Here is a 19384-nt window from a genome sequence, read left to right on the forward strand (position 1 = left end):
TGTTTCTGGATATGTGCCTCTTATTCTTATTCAGCTGCATCTTTCTCGAGAGAGCAGAATTAGATGATGGCCTGTTATGATTAATTTTGCAACACTGACACTTGGAGCCTTATTAAACACTAAAAAATAGGTGTCATCCTTGGAAAAATCTTCTTTTTGCTCCGAATCCTGAAGTCCGTACATCTGTGGGGTTTTATGTTTTGTTTGTTTTATAAGTCTCTGTCTCTGCGTGTCTCCCCTCTCTGTATATACTTTGCTGCTGTTTCTAAATTTGTTCTTTGGCTGGAAAGCTTTTGTTCTCTCTTGCTGTTTTCCCTGCTTTTCTTTTCTACTACTTCTTAACATCCTAATAGTATGTATAAATTGTCTCATGAGATAGTGGGACAATTTTGTCCTACATGTATATTGATTTTCTCTCAGGGTATGTCTACATTACCCGCTGGATCAGGTAAATTGACCCCTGAGCACTCTCCCATCGACTCCTATACTCCACCGCCGCGAGAGGCGCAGGCAGAGTCGACGGGGGTGTGGCAGCAGTCAGCTCACGACAGTGAAGACACTGGAGTGAGTAGGTCTTAAATATGTCGACTTCAGCTACGTTATTCATGTAGCTGAAGTTGTGTAACTTAGATCTATCCACCCACCTAGTGTAGACCAGGCCTTAGACTCCAAGTCGGCCAACCTCTAGCAGGCCTTCTTTTCCTTCTTAATTTGTAAGGTTTTGTTTTAGCCAGGGAATTTTCCTATCAGGCCTTTGATGCCCAGCTCTTGCTCAAGACTGGTTTCACTGTGAAGAAGAAATTTTGCTAGATTTTCACAAGGATGTGATCAAATCAACAGTAGCCATTGAGTGTCATAATTATCCTTTGAGATGTGCAAATTAGAATTGAGACAAAAAATTGAGCTGACCCGTGATAGCTGGCCTGGATTGCAGATCTGGGAGGACAGGTCACATCACATTCGTGGTAATGTCACCACAACTGCCATCTAATAACAGTCCTTCCTTATTAGCGGGTTGCCCCTGACTCATCCCAGCACTTCTCCAGCATTGGGATTGTTCAGAGAGATATTTGGGTCTGTCCACACAATGCGATGCTGGACAGAAGGCTTCTTTCTGTTCCGCCCTTCAGTAGACACTCCGATCCCTACTTCTTCCTCTGGCACTGAAAAATCACCCTCTTTCCCACCTGTCCTTTCTTTCACATCTTGATTCTCCCAACTCACATAGTGAATTGGGACAGTATCCTCTGTTCTGAGTACCCCCTGTTCTGAGAATTAGGCATCAATCTACTTGGATTTGCAAGGAAGTCCCAGCCTGTTGATTGTTTTATGCAGTAGCCTGCAAGGGGTTGTTGCAACTTTTATTGGGCTTTGAAAGGGCTGCAGGCTTTGCTTAGGCCTTGGAATAATGTAGACCAGATAAGACTTCAGTTTTAAGAGGGCTGGGTTCGGCCTGGGACATGTCAGGATGCTCTTGATATAAGTATTAATTTCCTGGAAGGCTGGTGACAGCTCAGGATGGTTGATGCTTTCCCCCACTTTCATTGTTTCCTGGACTTTTAAGAGTTACATTCGGACCCCTAATTTATGAACTATTTGTGGATTAAGGAGTTGATAAAATCAATATGTTTATAAAACTGATCTCAAAATTATCATGGGTAAGCTGCATTAATCATTGAGTGATAGTGTACATAATGAATAGTTAAAAATGTATGCAGTGTGTCTGATTGTTCTTTAAGAGAAATGCATTATTTCTCTTCTACCAAATCTGTCTTTTCAAATCTGTATAGCTGCTTGAACGTTGGCTGGACAGCAGCAAAAAGATGACTTTGGTGGCAGAAAAATGGGTCCTATGACTTACTGTTCAGTAAATCAGTCTTCTACTATACTATGTTTTAAGTGTAAAGTTGCAGTTACTGAGCCAAAAGCTTCTAATCTATCTTTGTCTTTACTCCCCCATTTACAACTATTCTGTTGCACAGGAATAGTTCCATATTGGAACAGCAAGAATGTTTCATATTAGGGTTTGCAAAATTTTGAGGGGAAGCTTGCTCAGAGCCCGTTGACATAATGCTTTATCATAATGATAGGATGATAGTCCATGTATGTTCCAAAACACACGCACAAAAAATCTCCACCAGACTCTCATTATCTGTTTGTAAGTGAAATGTATCCAGGTAGGTTTTTTTTGAGTGCTTAGGGTTACACTGTAGGTATCTGTGTGTCTCATGCATCAGTGCTGGAGAGTTTCCCTAGTGGTACCCTTAGGGTCTGCTCCACCTAACTCTGGCTTCTCATGTTTGGGGAGGTGGGTGAAAAGGATGGAGCCACCCCACCTCTCCTTCAGTTCCGTTCCTTCTTATCATCTGTGGTCAGTAGTTAAGAGCATTGTGTGTTCACAGCCTTATTCTGTTATAACAAAATTTGGGTACTTTAGCTCACTTTTTTGTCTACTGGTACTGTTTTTCGTCCCTTGGACTCTCCTCCCCCCCCCCCCCCCGTTTGTTTTAACATTTTTCTTTTTCTATTCATTTTTTTAATCTGGCGGGCCTCGTCCAGTACCAGGGGGGCATTGTCAAGGTTCCTAGGTTTCAAACCTTGTTCTGGTTGTTGAAAGTCAGTTCCTGTTGATGAACCTCATTCTCGCTATCTAAAGAGCTCAGTTGAGAGCCACATAAGAGATGTTTGATTTGCTGGGGCTTCAAGAGCAGAACAAAGAAACTGACAGAAGAGTGATGTTACATATCGCTTCAGCGGGTGTCTGAACCTGCATGGTTGACAAAAGGGAGCTCAGTGATGACTCCTTCCCAGAGTGCTCCTCACTTTTGTCAGCAGACAGAAGCTTTAGAAGTTCCCTGTCACCTGGAAAGTCGTCTTCGAGGTCTAAGACATTGGAGCTATTCCAGCCTCAGAAAAATAAGAAGTCACCATTGGGTCCTTCTAAATTCAGGGTACGGTACTTCTCTGGAGAAGGTCACTCCAGTACCAATGATAGAGCACATCCTTCAGCTCCACTCCCCAGTAGTACCTCACACTGATAGACTTGAACCGTTAACTGTGATACCTGTCAGGGACCATTAAGCGTGGCGGCTACTTCAGCTATGACAATATATCAATTGTCTCTGATCATGGTGCGACAACCATCTGTATTGTACCAATAATGCCAGAGGCCTATGTGGCAGTGAGGGATATAATCTTCTTCGTGGTACTGACATCTCTATTGATTCAGAGCAAAGACCCTATTCTGGCACTCTCACAGGCATGCCACTCGTTGGCTCTGCTATACTCTGCTGTGGACCCACTGACTTTAGGCCTGAAAGCACATTCACTGGCCTCCTCCATGTCCATTTCAAGACCGCTGGTACCAGCTCCATCTCATTTGCCTGGCCCCAGTAGCTAAGAAGCCTTCCATGCTTCATCTGGACTGCATTCCTAGCATAGATCATGGTCACTGTCTTTGAGGACTTCTCTCAGTTGGGCACTGCCTTGGCTTTCCAGATACTCTGTTTCTTTGCTGGAGTCTGAGGCAGGCTGTTGAGTCTCACACTTCTGAGAGTCCAGAACTTCCTCCAGATCCTGTTCTCTTACTCAAGGAAGGAAATATGAGAAAAATAGAACCAGAGTTTGGGAAGCCTGGTCCAGGCACAACCGAACCCCAGTACTATATCAGCCCCCTCATTAGGTGTATTGGATGCCTTGGGGGTTGCTCCCAGAATCAAAATCTACACTGCCATTCCCCCTTAGTAGCAAATAACCTGGAAGAGAGACTTTTTCTGCTGCTATCCAGAGTACTTTTACACTGATCAACCTACTGGCACAGATTTAGCAGACTTGCCTGAACTTGCTTTGAAATACCAACCTATCTCAGCAGCACAGGACAAACCTTGGGAGGCTTCTCCCTTGCATGTCATCAGTGCATCATCCTCATCATCAGATACCAGACAACTTTAAAGTATACCAAGAGCTCGTCAGGGGAATGCCTGCTTTCCTTGGTATTGCAAGGAAAGTTGTGGAGAAGAAAACCCACGAACTAATGGATATTTTACACCTAACTTATAAATGAGGCTACCATGCAGCCTGTTAAGACGCTGTGGCAAATCCCTTTGTCCAGTGCACTGGCACTAAATCAATGGAATATAAAAACCAAGCGTAGTAGGAGTTTTACTCAAACCCTATGCTGGGCTCTCTAGGAGTAGCCTCTGTAAACAAGGCTAAAACAAGGCTAAAATCCACTTCATCAGATGCATGCAGTAGAAAATACAGTAGGAAGATATATATACACAGAGAACATGAAAAAATGAGTTGTTGCCATACCAACTATAACGAGAGTAATCAATTAAGGTGGGCTGCTATTAGCAGGAGAAAAAAAACTTTTGTAGTGATAATCAGGATGGCCCATTTCCAACAGTTGACAAGAAGGTGTGAGTAACAGTAGGGGGTAAAATTAGCATGGGTAAATAGTTTTTACTTTGTGTAATGACCCATCCACTCCCAGTCTTTATTCAAGCCTAATTTAATGGTGTCCAGTTTGCAAATTAATTCCAGTTCTGCAGTTTCTCGTTGGAGTCTGTTTTTGAAGTTTTTTTGTTGGAGTATTATGACTTTGAGGTCTGTAATTGAGTGACCAGGGAGGTTGACGCATTCTCCGACTGGTTTTTGAATGTTATAATTCTTGATGTCTGATTTGTGTCCATTTATTCTTTTGTGTAGAGACTGTCTGGTTTGGTCAGTGTACATGGCAGAGGAGCATTGGTACATGATGGCATATATCATATTGGTAGATGTGCAGGTGAATGAGCCTCTGATGGTGTGGCTGATGTGATTAGGTCCTATGCTGGTGTCCCTTGAATAGATATGTGGACAGAGTGCACTGCATGCATCCGATTAAATGGATTTTAGCCCACGAAAGCTTATGCCCAAATAAATGTATTAGTCTCTAAGGTTCTACAAGTACTCCTAGTTCTTCTAGCATCCCGAGTTATTCATTTTTAAGAAAATACCTAAAAGTCCATAAGATACAGTAAGTCTGTGGTGAAGACTCTTTTGTAATCAAACTCAGGGTTGCTAAGATTCAAGATGATTGTTTACTGCTCGGAAAGTAAATTTTAACACTAGTTATTTTACTGTTTTGCTATTGTTTAAACAAACACAGCCTTAAAATCAAAGTGTACCATATGATAATTTTAAAATCTTGCCATATACTAAACTTTAATTCAGCAACTTTCAATTCAGTATTAATTTAAGTCAAAAGTAAATTTATTATTTCTAGCTGTTAAGTATATTTTTACAATATATTGTCCCCTCAGGAGTGTTCTGGTTCAGCTGACTCATTTTGACACTCCTACTGACTGAAATGTGGAACTGTAATATTTTCGTTTACATTGAACTCGTTTGTTCACCATTACCTTCCCCTTCACTGATTTCTCCCCATTGTCTGTCTGTCTGTCTGTCTGTCTCTTGCTCTTTCAGGAATGCCTGTCTATGAAATTTCCTTGTAGTTAAGTTACTAGTTTCCCTGTTATCCAGATAGGCATCTCTATAGGGTCCATCAACTGTTCTGTTTTTTTCCCGCCTTCACATTTGGGCTCTTACCAAATCCTGATGCTTCCTTCTCTGTAATATCTTTAATATTCATTTGGTTTTATTCTCTCCAACTCAATGGGCAACATCACTGCCCATGTTCTAGTTCTTCAAGTAGATGCAGACACGTATTTCAAGTAAGTGTGTGCACATCCCATGGCTCTGAGCCAGAGACTTTTGCCTAGCAGTACCCACTGAGGGGTGGCACTTGCCCCTCTTGTCTGTAGCCCCTCCCTGGGCTATATGAGGTGGCACCGCCCTGACCTTCATCAGTACTTCGTCACTGCCCGTCAGTTAGAGTTGGAACTCTGTGTGGTTATTCCTTCACAACCTCGCAATTTATCTCTTGGACTAGTTTTTGTTGTAAATAGTTAAATTAGTTAGTGGTGTTAGTTAAGGGTTATAGTATATATTATAGTGGTGATGCCCTCACTGAGGTTTAAGCATTGCCCTTTGTGTGGAGTGGCGATCCCTAACAGTGACCTACAGATGCATTGCTTGCTCTGCCTTGGTGGAGAGCTGTTCGATCTGCAGATCGTTCAAGAAGAGGACTCAGGTGGCGTGGGACCTTCATCTTAAACAGCACCTGCTTCAGCAGACCATGAAGTCTGACCTGGTACCGCGGCCTTCCTTGGGCTGCAGATTGTCCTTCGGCTTGGAGAATGCTGCTGCCTCCCATTTGTTGCACAGACCTCTCTGAGGAGGTACAACAGTTGTTCTCCATCATCAGCATCAAATCAGAGGTTGCATAAGACCCATCAGGAGTGCTCCAGGTTCCAGGCCGATTCATCTGCCTCCCCTAAGAAGAGTGCAGACCATTATGGTGCCAGTTCTGGTATGTGGGATGGCATAGATGCAACTGATCCTCCCTCGGTACAGCATAGGAAGTGCAACACCCTGTACCATCAACTCTGGTTCTGCCCGTCGGCCATTCACTGAGTATGGTACTGATGGGAATGATATCAGGACCAACAGAGTCAGTGGTGTTGGTGTGCCAGGTTGCGGTGGATCTACTCTGCCTTTTGGTCTTGACCTTGCCGCTGGTGCCCGCAATGGCTCCTGAGTTGGAGTGTGCCCCTGAAGTCTCGGTATCGCACCATGAAGCACCCGTTCTGGGGGTAGGTTTGTATATGGTACCGGAGACTGTACAAGGTTCTTGGGTACCAGGCCCTCCTTCAGCACCAATACATCAACATTGCAGATGGTTCCATGGCGGGTGTTGCTGCTCTCAACGTCAAGCACGCGGGTGCTCTTGTACCATTGTTTACATTGAGATTGACCTTGCCTGTGGCACCAACCTTTTCAGCACCACTGAGTGCCGATCCCAACCTCGTTCTTGGCTATGGATGAATGGGATGACCTCTTGGTTCCCTGTGGAGTTGCCCTGCCACATCTACATGGTCCTGGGACTCTTGGGCTTCAGATTCGGGCTCCCCATCCAGAGATCACCAGCGGACCAATATGGCTACCAAGGTTGGCACGTGCCTCGAGGCCGAGATGGAGGCCGCTGGCCCAGTGCCTACTGGCCACCAATGTCTTACCCATACCAGTGGCTGCCTGAGGCCCCGTGGGAAACTCCTTGCCCCCATAGGTCTCACTCATCATCAGAGTCAAGAGCAAGATCCCCTACTCGTTCAGCATTAGTGGCTGCAGAACAGCGCAGGTCCAGATGTCTGAGTTTCCCCCTTCCTGTGGAGTCACCGGAATGTCTTCATCTGGACACATTGCCCGAAGAGCAGGATATGCCTGTAATCCAGCCAACAGCTTATGCGGTGTTGCCTGGTTTGTCCTCTCCTTCAGTCCTAGAAGATGTCATAGCATACCAGGACCTGTTATGTCAGGTTGTCTCATCACTGGATATTCAGGCAGACTTTCTCCAGGAGAATACCCATAAACTCACAGGGAAATAACTTATGGGTAAACAAACTCCGATAAATGCAAGATAACTTCCTCAACTGGTCGGCTATGGTCAAATTTGAGGAGCAGTTGCCTTGAGGCTTCCTGGGCTAAATTTCAGGCATTTGTTGGTGAGGGCTGCTTGGTGGCAATAACCTCATTGCAGTCTTGCCGTTAATGTGGCTGACACTTGGGCCTAGTCTATGGCCTTGGCAATTACTATGATCAGGGCGTCTTTGCTCCACAACTCAGGGATTGTATTGGATGTTGCAGTTTGATGGCAGAACTTTGTTTTCAAAGAAGAATAATGAAACCCTGCATTCCTTTAAGGATTTAAGGACTCCCTTAAAGTCTCTGGGGATATGCATGCCACCCACACAGAGACGTCAATATGAGCGCAGTAACAACAGCCACACGGACCACAGCATCCCTTTGTATAACCTTTTCCCCTGAGACAGCAGGACTGCCCAGGAAGAGGGATAGGTCTCACAAGAGGAAACACTGAAGCTCAGGGCCTGACCACTCTGCACACCCTCCTTTCGCAGCTGCTAAGTGCCCATTTTGACGCAGTCCAGAGCTCTGTTACGATTGTTTTTCTTCCTCCCTCAACGTCCCCCCATTCCTTTGGGGAATGACTGGCTCATTTTTACAATGCCTGGATCTCAATAACATCTGACAGCTGGGTCCTAGACACTGTAAAATTGGGCTACACCAGCCAGATCCTCTCCACATCCCACCTTCCCACCCCTCTTCAGGGACCCCTTTCATGAAATACTGCTTTTCAAGCAGGTCTGCTCTCTGCTAGAATTGGGAGTGTGGTAGAGGAGATTCAGTGAGAACACTGCAATCATGGATTCTACTCCAAACATTTCCTGATACGAAAATCCAAGGGCAGGATAAGGCCCATCCATAACCTTCGCAGTAAAATACCTGAGGTTCCACGTGGTCATTCTATCATGTATCCTCTCTGCTTTGTCTCAGAACAACTGGTTCGCTGCTCTGAACCTTTAAGATGCCTACTTCCATGTGACCATTCGGCCAAGTGACAGGAAGTATCTTTGCTTCATGGTCGGAGACTGCCATTTCCAGTAAATAGTTACCCTGTATGGCCTCTCTTCTGGCCAGTGGGTCTTCATCCAAATGCATGGCAGTGGTCATGGCGTACCTCAGGAGGAAGGGAATGCATATCTTGCCCCCACCTCAATGACTGGTTGCAGAAGGGCTGCTCCAGAGAGATTCTTGCCACATCCACACCCCATTGTGCTTACTTGACCATTTGAGACTTTTTCTAAATACAGTAAAGTCAACCTTGGCCCCTACTCAGCAAATAGAGTTTATTGGGGTCCTGTTAGATTCCATTAAGTTGAGAACATTCCAGGAGATTCAACAGGTGTGCCTCATTTTGCATGTTACCAACGCATCTCTTCTGGGTTGGGGAGTACCTCTGGACTTGCTGTGGAGGCGGGGTCTGTGGTCAGAACATGAGGTTACGCTCCATATCAACCTGCGCGAACTTTGGGTCATCCACAATGCATGTTGTGCATTCTGGGACTGCATCAGGCATTTGGTGGTTCATATAGTCACGGACAATACCACTGCAATGTACTATGTGAACAATGTACAGTGAGGAGTTCGCTCCAGATTATTCTGCTTGGAGGTGATCAGCCTGTGGCTGTTCTGTATTGAAGACGAAATCCCTCTGATAGCTGTCCTGTCATGATATTTTTCCCCAATCTGAACCTTAGCATCCAAAGATGGGGTACCAGCATGAATTCCTCTAAGCTTAATTACCAGCTTAGATCTGATAAGCTGCCACCAATCAGGACTTTGAGTGCCTGATAAACTCTGGTCTCCCCAAACCTTCCCTGGGGACCCCAAGACCCAGATCCCCTGGATCTTGACACAAGGAAAGTAAACCCTTCGCTTTACTGTTGCCAACATCTCCCAGAACTGTTCCTCCTGTTACCTGGAGATAACTGTGATCAAATCCGTGATCTTACACACAGAGGAATTCCACCTCTACCCCTTTTTCCCTCATTCAGGAGGCAATACAGATTCAAGCTCCGTGAATCTAAAGCAAGAGAGGACTTTACCTTTTCCCCCCCTCCCCCCTTCTTGTCTGCCCAAGAAGACAAGATACTTCCTGTTCACTGGCCCGAATGGTCACATGGAAGTAGGCATCTTAAAGGTTCAGAGAGCAGCGAACAGTTGTTCTGGAGACAAAGAGAAGAGGATACTTGATAGAAATGACCACTTGAACTCAGTGTTCTCACTGTTCTTGCTCTCGGACAGGGGTTCACCACAGCTGATAGTATTCTGCTGTAATGCATATAATCCCTACCATCCTTTCCCAGCTCATCACCAAGCTCAAGCAGGTTGAGCCACTCATTCTGATTGCCTATGCATAGACGCAGCACTGGTTGTCAGATCTTGCTCTGTCCGTTCAGCTTCCATGCCACTTCTACCTCTCACCTCCTCACACAGGACGCAGCTGCACTCCTGCATCTGCGATTAGCTACCGCACCTTACAGTGCAGCTGACAAGAAGTATGAGGCTCATAGAATTGCTTGAATCATAGAAGATTAGATTGGAAGAGACCTGCTGGACGGTCATCTAGTCCAACTCCCTACTCAAGCAGGACCAAATACCAACAAATCATCCCAGCAGGCCTTTGTCAAGCTTGGCCTAAAAACCTTCTCGGATGGAGAGTCCCACCTCCCAGGTAACCCATTCCAGTGCGTTCACCACTCTCCTAACGAAATAGTTTTTCCAAATACCAACCTAGACCTTCCCCCACTGCAACTGAGCCCATGCTCCTTGTTCTGTCATCTGCCACCACTGAGAACAGCCGAGCTCCATTCTCTTTGAACTCCCCTTCAGTAATTGAAGCTGCTATCAAATCCCCCACTCTTTTTTCGCAAACTAAATAAGCCCCAGTTATCTCAGGCTCTCCTCATAAGTCATATTCCTAAGCCCCCTAATTATTCTGTTGCCTCTCGCTGGACTCTCTCCAATTCTCCACACCCCTTCTAGTGTGTGGGCCCAAAACTGGACACATACTCCAGACGTGACTTCCCAGTGCCAAATGGAGGGGAATATCACTCCTTCGATCGTGCTGCTAATGCTCCTACTAATGCAGCCCAGTCTGCTGTTCGCCTCTTCGCAACAAGGGCAACACTGCGACTCATACCCAGCTTCTCCGTCCACTGTAATCCCCACTTCCTTTCTGCAGAACTGCTGCTTAGCCTGTCGGTCCCAGTCTGTAGCAATGCAGGGATTTTCTTCATCCTAAGTGCAGGACTCTGCCACTTGTCCTTGTTTAACCTCATCAGATTCTTTTGCCCTGTCATAAATGGATAGGTAGGTAAGGTTAAGTTTCTTTTACCTGAAAAGCGTAACCGAACACTCGACCAGAGGACATCAGAGAACTGGATTGTTTAAAGGTCAGGGCGGAATTTTATACTCGGTGTCTTTTTGTTTCTTAGCTATGAGGAAACAATCTTCTTCTATTCTCTCCTAATACTTCTTCTAAACATCTGTAAGTACCCAGGAACCGCAAAGTAATTCAGCTATGATGGTCTTTGGGTGTATTACCTGTATGTTAATTTGTTTGTGCTGGTTTAATTGGGCTATCTTTTAATTCAGACTGTTTCTTTATATTTTTTTATAGCAAAGCTGTATTGATTCTTAATGCAAGATGATTTGTTTATATTTCTTCTTCTTTTTTCTATAAAGTTCTTTTAAACCTTGTGAAAGTCTCTTTCCTAGGGAGGCAAAGGGAAAAGCCAGGCTGTGGCTATTTTCTATTTGGGTCCAGGGAAAGAGCAGATACGCGGGGAAAGAGACGAGAATCTCTCTGTTCTCTGGTGGTTTACGTTTTCCCTCGTTCCTGAGAGCAGGGGGTGGCAGAGCCCAGCTGTGGGTATTTTGCATCTCCATTGTCCTGAGGAAAAGCAGAAAACTGTTTCTTGGGTCCAATCACGGTTAGCCGCGAGGCAGCTGAGAAGGAGGGAAGGGTTATTTTCCCTGCTTTTAGCATCCAAGGGATTGGGAATCTGGTGTCCCACCAAGGGAGGGTTGGGGACACCAGAGAGAGGAAAGGGGGGATCAGGCCCCATAGATTAATTCCTGATCTGGTGGCAGCGAGAATATCCAAGCTGGTAGTGAGCTTGGGGGAGTTTCAGGTAAGCCCCCAAACTTTGGACGCAAAAGTCCAGATTTGGGACAGGACCAGACTGGTGGACACTAAAGTCCAGGTCTGGGACTGGACGGCTAGATTACCACAGGCCCAATCCTCCAATTTGTTTAGATCACTCTGGACCGTATGCCTACCCTCCAACATGTATACCTCTCCCCTCCAGCTTAGCGTCATCCGGGAACTTGCTAAGAGTGCAATCCATCACATCATCCAGATCATTAATGAAGATGTTGAACAAAACTGACCCAGGATCGACTCCTGGGGCATTCCACTAGATTCCAGCTGACAACTAGACATCGAGTTGTTGATCACTACCCGTTGAGGCCGACAATCTAGCCAGCTTTCTAGCTACCTTATAGTCCATTCATCCAATCCATAGTTTTTTAACTTGCTGACAAGAATACTGTGGGAGACCATATCAAAAGCTTTGCTAAATTCAAAGTATATCACATCCACTGCTTTCCCAATATCCACAGAGCCAGTTATCTCATCATAGAAGCCAATCGGGTTGGTCAGGCATGACTTGCCCTTGGTGAATCCATGTTGACCTTTTCTGATCACCTTCTGATCTTCCAAGTTCTTCAAAATGGATTCCTTGAGGACCTACTCCATGATTTTTCCGGAGACTGAGATAAGGCTGATAGGTCTGTAGTTCCCCGGATTCTCCTTCTTCCCTTTTTTAAAGATCGGCACCATATTTGCCTTTTCCAATCATCCAGACCTCCCCCAATCATCACAGGTTTTCAAAGATAATGGCCAATGGTTCTGCAATCACAGCAGCCAATTCCCTCAGCAGCCTCGGATGCATTGCATGTCCAATTTTACTAAATAGTCCATAACCTGTTCTTTCACCACTGAGGGCTGCTCACCTCCTCCCCATACTGTGCTGCCCAGTGCAGAAGTCTGGGATCTGACCTTGTCTATGAAGACCGAGGCAAAAAAAGCATTGATTACCTCAGCTTCTTCCACATCATCTGTCACTGGGTTGCCTCATCCATTCAGTAAGAGTTGCACGCTTTCCCTGATCATCTCCTTGTTGTGAACATACCTGTAGAAACTGTTCTTGTTACCCTTCACATCTCTTGCTAGCTGCAATTCCAATTATGCTTTGGCCTTCCTGATTACATCCCTGCATGCTCGATCAATGTTTTTAGACTCTTCTCTAGTTTTCTGTCCACTTCTTATAAGTTTCCTTTTTGTGTTTAAGTTTGCAGAAGATTTCTCTGTTAAGCCAAGCTGGTTGCCTGCCATATTTGCTATTCGTTCTGCACATCGGAATGATTTGTTCCTACGCCCTCAATAAGGCTTCTTTAAGATACAGCCAGCTGTCCTGGACTCCTTTCCCCCTCATATTAGTCTCCCAGGGGATCCTGCCCATCAGTTCCCTTGGGGAGTCAAAATCTGCTTTTCTGAAGTCCAGGGTCTGTATTCTGCTCCTCTCTTTTCTTCGTTTTGTCAAGATCCTGAATTCGACCATCTCATGATCATTGCTGCCCAGGTTGCCACCCACTTCTACTTCCTCTACCAATTCTTCCCTGTTTGTGAACAGCAGGTCAAGAAGAGCATGATCCCTAGTTGGTTCCTCCAGTACTTGCACAAGGAAGTTGTCCCCAACACTCTCTAAAAACTTTCTCAGAGGTTGTCCAAGAGTTCCTACTTAAGAATAGGAAGACTAGAATGGCCTAACTGGCTAAGTGGAAGAGGTTTTCCATGTAGTCCTTGGCCCATGGGAACCATCTGGTTGAGGCTTCCATGCAGGTTCACTTTGGAGTACCTGTTACGCCTTCAGGAATCAGGCCTATCACTCGGTTCTCTGAGAGTGCACTTGGCAACAATATTGGCACTTTATCCCCCTGTCTAAGGAAAATTGGTTTTCTCCAATGACATGATGACAAGATTTCTGGAAAAGCTCCTTCACCTGCATCCTCCAGTGTGAGAGCTAGTCCCCTTGTGGGACCTGAACACAGTTTTAGCAGCTCTAATGGGGCCACCATTCAAGCACCTTGCTTCCCATCCACAGCTGCTCTTGTCTCAGAAAACTGCATTCTTGATAGCCATTACCTCTATCAGGAGGATATGTGAGCTGCAGACCCTGATGGCTGTGCCTCCTTCCATGCAGTTCTCCAGAGACAAGGTTACACTTTGGCCACACCTGAAGTTTGTATCCAGAATGGTCTCTCAGTTTCATTTGAACCAGGTGCTGTATTTGCTTGGAGCAGCACGCTTCCATATGCTAGACATTAGACACTGTCTAGCCTTCTGTCGGAACAGAACTGAACAGTTTCATGCCTCGCCTCTTCATGTCCTATGCGGACCCCATGAAGGGATAAGCAGTCTCTGCGCGGACCATCTTTAGATGGATAACATCTTGCATCAAGACTGATTATGAGATAGCGTCAGCTACGCCTCCTCTGCAGATATGTGGTCTGCACGTACATTTGTAGACCATTAGGCAATTGCTGGTTCTTCCAGAGTTCATGCTAATGTCTGCAGAGCAGTCCTGTGATCCTTTACTCAGATAGACTCTGAACCCTGCCTCCAGATTGGGGTACTGCTCATTAGTTCCCCACTTGGAATATACATCTGCATCTACTCAAAGAAGAAGAAATGGTAACTTACTGTAACTGTGGTTCTTCAAGATGTAATGCAGACATGTATTCCACAACTCACTCTCCATCCCCTCTCCAGAGTCTTCCCCTGGATAGTCAGTGTGAAGGAACTGAGCGGGGTCAGGGTTGGGCTGCCTATTATAGCTAGGGGAGGGGCTACAGGCATGAGCGCCTCCCCTCTACAGGTACTGCTAAGCAAAAGTCTCTGGCTCCAGCGGATGCACACATCTACCTGGAATACACTTGGAATGTCTGCATCACATCTCAAAGAACTACAGTTACAGTAAGTAACCATTTCTTAGCTCCTTTCATCCTCAGTACCATTGCTGTGTCCTGCTCTATACCCTCCCATGTCTTTCTTTTTCTCGTTCTATTCCATTATAACCCACATGCTGCAACCAAAATAATCTTTCCTTCTGCTTTTCAGACCATCTCTTCACCTTTTCTTTATTTCCTTGCTTACTACATAAAATTCAGCTTTCTTTTTTTTTTTCAAGGCAGTCCATAAACTACAATCTAGCACATTTTTGAAACTGAGTTTTTAAGTGGATTTTGCTTAAATTATTAGCCAGCTGTAGGTTTTTTGGCTTTTTTACCCTCTCATAGCTTTTTACTGGAAAAAAAATCACAGATTAATTTCTAAGAGAGCACGCTGTTGCCTCAGTCTCTTCCCCCTCTCTTGCCCATGTCCCTTTTGGGGTGCTTTAGAATGTGATCTTTTGCCTTGTCCCTATATTTTCAAAGATGATTGAAATTGTCTAATGGCCAAACTTCTTTGAGAAGGGCATACAGTCAGATTTTGCCAGATTCAATTTTAAGATGCATGTGGGACAGAAGAAGGCAGTTGGTTGGTTGTTTTTTGGCAGAGTTTATGTGCTACAGACTGCTATAGGCGTTAGAATTTTATTGATTTTAAATTCATTTTAAAATGAACTAGAAAGAATTCTTAATTTATGCCTGCCATTTTCTCTGCCCATTCCTGGATGTGATAGAATAGAGAAGTTGAAGAAGCTGAATACATCAGAAGATAGTCCAAAATCTCAAAGCGATAATTTAATGTGTGTTGTGGAAAATACATATAATTGCTGTTCCTACTGAAAAAAATGTTACATGGTAGATCTAGGTGGTTCTGCAGTGGCCTTGCCTCAGTTTCCTCTTGTGAGAGTTTGGCTGATCCAGTAACTTGGCCCCACAGCTAAGGCTTTAATGGAAGTTGCCCCATTCTGTAGTATACCAGTAAAAAGACCAGTACAAAAAACCCAGAGTCTATGTCCCAACTTCAAGCTGGGCACAACTCCTGCATCCTGAGGGGTTGGTCTATCTTCCACTCCAGACACTCTCCATAAAGCCTTTTGGTTCAGTATTCAGCTGTTTCCAGGCTCTGTTCAGTCTTCCCTGTCAGCCCTTCTTGGGCTCCTTTGAGTCACTCCTTGCTCTTTTGCTGAGCAGCAGCTATCAGGGCTTCCTTCCTGAAGGGTTCCTCCTAATCTCTCCTCCACCCTATTCCACCTCCGAGTAGGGTTACCACATGTCAAGGTGTTCCCGGATATGACCTCTTTTTTGTTTGTCCGATCTCTTTTAAGATAGATTTTTTATACATGAACAAATGTCCATGGTTTTCCTTGCTCATCCTGTTTCCAACATTGATTCCGGTAGGACTTCAGTTCCTGGCATGCCCTAATAGTGACGTATGAGTTTACTGGAATTGCCACCCTTATTTCTGTGCTGCTGCCTTCGGACCTGTGCAGTTAGAGAGCAGCAGCAGCTGGCCAGGTGCCCAGCTCTGAAGAGAGTGCCGCCGCCATCAGCACAGAAGTAAGGGGGTATGGTATAGTATTGCCGTAGAAACTGTACCCACCCCCTCCAGATTCCCCTCCCACCAGCAGTATCCTCTATTTAGCAACTTGAAATATGGTAACCCTACCTCCGAGGACATTCTTCCCTAAGAGACCTAAATGAGCCACATGACCCATAAGTCATATGATCATATGGGCTGTCACCATGCAGAGAGGTAAGCTAATTGTGTCACAAGTGAGGCTGAGACCCACCTCCTCTCAAAGGGCCAGACACTGTGACAGTTTGGTAGTTCAATTCTGCTGGCATACTTGTAAATGAATTCCTCATTTAAATCGTGTTTATATTCACATATTTATAACTATATTAATATATATTATTAATATAATAAATATAATTATTAATATGGTATGATGCAGTCACTTTTTGTTTTTTCCTTATTAGAAATTTTTTTTCCACATTCTGTGATATTTTTTGTGCATTTTAGAATTTTCTTAAGCCTGTTAGATTTTTAAAAGTTTAGGAACAACATTTAAATGATGGTTTAATTTTCTTGAATATTTTGGCATGTTTGCTGAAAAACCTTTCTTAAAATTAATAAATAAAGATACCAAGTCAAAGACTGAATTTTAACATGGACACTGTCTTGCTCTTTGCAACAAGTTGGCAGAACTAAATCTTGGTTTAGATTACCCAGGCAGCAAATTATGTGGAAAACTTATTACTAGTACATCGTCAAATATGTCATCACATGTTGAAAACTGACTTTAATTGCTTAGGTCAAGCATTCTTCATAATATTTTTTAACAGCTTACGTTGGAAAAATTTAGGATGCCTCTAAATGCTGTTAAAATGTTGAATTTCTCATCACACTTCATTGATACTATTCCCTTCCCAAGCTTAAAGCTAGTAAATAAAACAATACTAGTCCACTCAAGTTTCTGCTATACAGTGTAAACACTGAAACATACATTTTAAATTGGGATGTGGAGACAAACTATTTATAGACTTTAAATAAAAAAATAATGTTCTAATAATCAATTACTGAGTGAAGGTACATATCATCCAAGTAACTCGTGTATGTTGTTTGCTTTAGAATCTAGGCCTTTGTCACTTCCATTGAAAGCCATGCTGACCTCATCTGAGAGCTGCAGAAGTCCTGAGGAGAGAATGAAAGAATTTATTGGGATAGTGTGGAATGCAGTTAAACGCCTTACACTTCAGGTAAGATGAAAAGGGAGTGAGAAAAGTTATGTCTTCCCACTTTTTATGCACTTTAGCACTTTTAAAAAATCTCTATAAAAAAAATTTCCCCGTTTTATTATCGTATTTTACTTTAAAAATACTACAGACTGAAAATTAAAATATGGCTATTTGATAAATTCACCAAAGACTCATAGAATTTAAAATATTTGTATTCAATGGACTTATCTTTCTACTTAACTTTAAAAGGAGAAGAAAAACATTAAAAACATTACTTTTTTTATATCACACGTATGGAGGTCTTACACCAGCTGTAATTGGCCCCACAGAGCAGTTTTCTTTCTAAAAATAAACTATTTCATGGCTTTTAAGTATGGAAATAGTACGTGTAATTAATGCAGTCATAGTGGTAGCTCATCTACTTAAATTTTTCCTCTTTGTTGAGATAAGAAGTAGACCACTCAGACTAAACTGTACCATTCTGTTCTGCATAAATTTGAACTCAATAGAAGCAATGCTTTTTTATAACAATGTATATACACCTCTAACTCGATATAACACTGTCCTCAGGAGCCAAAAAATCTTACTGCGTTATAGATGAAACTGCATTATATCGAAATTGCTTTGATTGTCCAGAGTGCACAGCATCCCCCCCCCCCCGCCCCCCAGAGCACTGCTTTACCTCGTTATATCAGAATTCGTGTTATATCGGGTCGCGTTGTATCAGGTCAGAGGTATATATACTGCACACACACACAAATAAACTGTAAAAAGAACGTTACTAAGGTTGCAAAGGCAAGCATTCAGAAGTTATGAAATGCCTCAATTAAGGTTTCCTGTGTAACCTTAATTTGTCTCCCTTGTCTGTGCACATTATGATACAGCCTTAAATTACATGATCACATACTTTTCCCACCAGCCAGTCCCACTTCTCCCCCTGAGTCCTAACTCCTTGTCAAATCTGTGTTTTTATCCCCATGTGTGTGCACACAGGCAAACGCGTATGTATATACATATGTGCGCACATGCAGACTGACACTCAGAAATTATCCAAAGTTAGCATAATATTTGTGGAATGCCTAACAGATTTTTTTTTCTTTATTGAGACCACTCAATGGTATAAAATATGACAGCAATGCATTTTTCATGTTAAACTTAAAAATTATTATTGGGGAAGCATAATCATTGGATCTTCCATTACCCCTTCTGCGTATTAATTTATTCACTTGTATATGGCCAAATACCAAAGCCTTCACTTTGCTTATTCTGTACTCAGCTAAAACTCTCATTGACTTCATTATAGCACAGAGTATGAAAATTGGAGTTTTTCTGAGTAAGGGCTTCAGGATTGTGGCTTAATACAGAACCTCCTGAAGTTGATGAGATACTATCTTTTGACTTAATTGGGCTTTGAGTCAGGTCCTTGGTTCATAGTATCTAAGCAGGTTTGTCTCTCCCCTCCCCAATGTCATTTTCACCACTGGGAAAGAGGACAGCTGGAAAAGAGGAGTCAGATATTTCCTTGTAAGTAAAGTATTTTTATGTGTTTGTACAGTGTACAGCACAATGAGGCCCTGATCCTGGATTGAGGCATGAAGGTTCTATTGCAATACAAACCGATGATGATGATGATGATAATAAAGGAGTGAGTTATGAATGAGAGAATTGGGTGGGGAAGGGCATGGGAGTTTAAGGGTGTTAATTGTCTCCTCTGCGCAAAATTCCTCCTGGTGACCTTCTCTGTTTTATCAATAACATTCCCGGGGTTTTGCAACCAAAGCATCTGCCAGGAAAATGAAAAATTAGTTCATGTGTTGAGGTGTATGAAAGATATTGACCATTTAAAATAAATACCCATACCCAGTTTTTCATATTTGCAAAGAAGTAAAAAATGTTGCAGTTATATTCTGTCTGGGTTTTTTTGCAAAAATTAAAGGAGGTTGTACAAATAGATTTGTGATCAGGTCCTTCAGTCAGTTAACGGACACTCCCAACAGACCCTGGTTTGAGGCATAGTTTTATTCCAGGGACTGAAACACATATGGCACAATTTGATTGGTCCCTAGCTCCCCCACCCTCCAGGTTCCGAGCTGTTGCCCCCTAC

General features: G+C 43.7%; 1 protein-coding gene across 5 annotated transcripts in view; it reads left to right on the forward strand.

Moving 5' to 3' along the window:
* VPS13B (vacuolar protein sorting 13 homolog B) overlaps positions 1 to 19384 on the forward strand; it is a 996761-nt gene that overhangs the window by 539897 nt on the left and 437480 nt on the right. For all 5 annotated transcript variants that reach the window (XM_075063129.1, XM_075063127.1, XM_075063131.1 and 2 more), the window contains exon 22: positions 17174 to 17301. In XM_075063129.1, coding sequence (XP_074919230.1) covers positions 17174 to 17301 — 128 coding nt within the window. The remainder of the gene's footprint in view (positions 1 to 17173; positions 17302 to 19384) is intronic.

The sequence above is a fragment of the Chelonoidis abingdonii genome, chromosome 2 (genome assembly GCF_003597395.2).
Source record: "Chelonoidis abingdonii isolate Lonesome George chromosome 2, CheloAbing_2.0, whole genome shotgun sequence".
Classification (NCBI taxonomy): domain Eukaryota; kingdom Metazoa; phylum Chordata; order Testudines; family Testudinidae; genus Chelonoidis; species Chelonoidis abingdonii.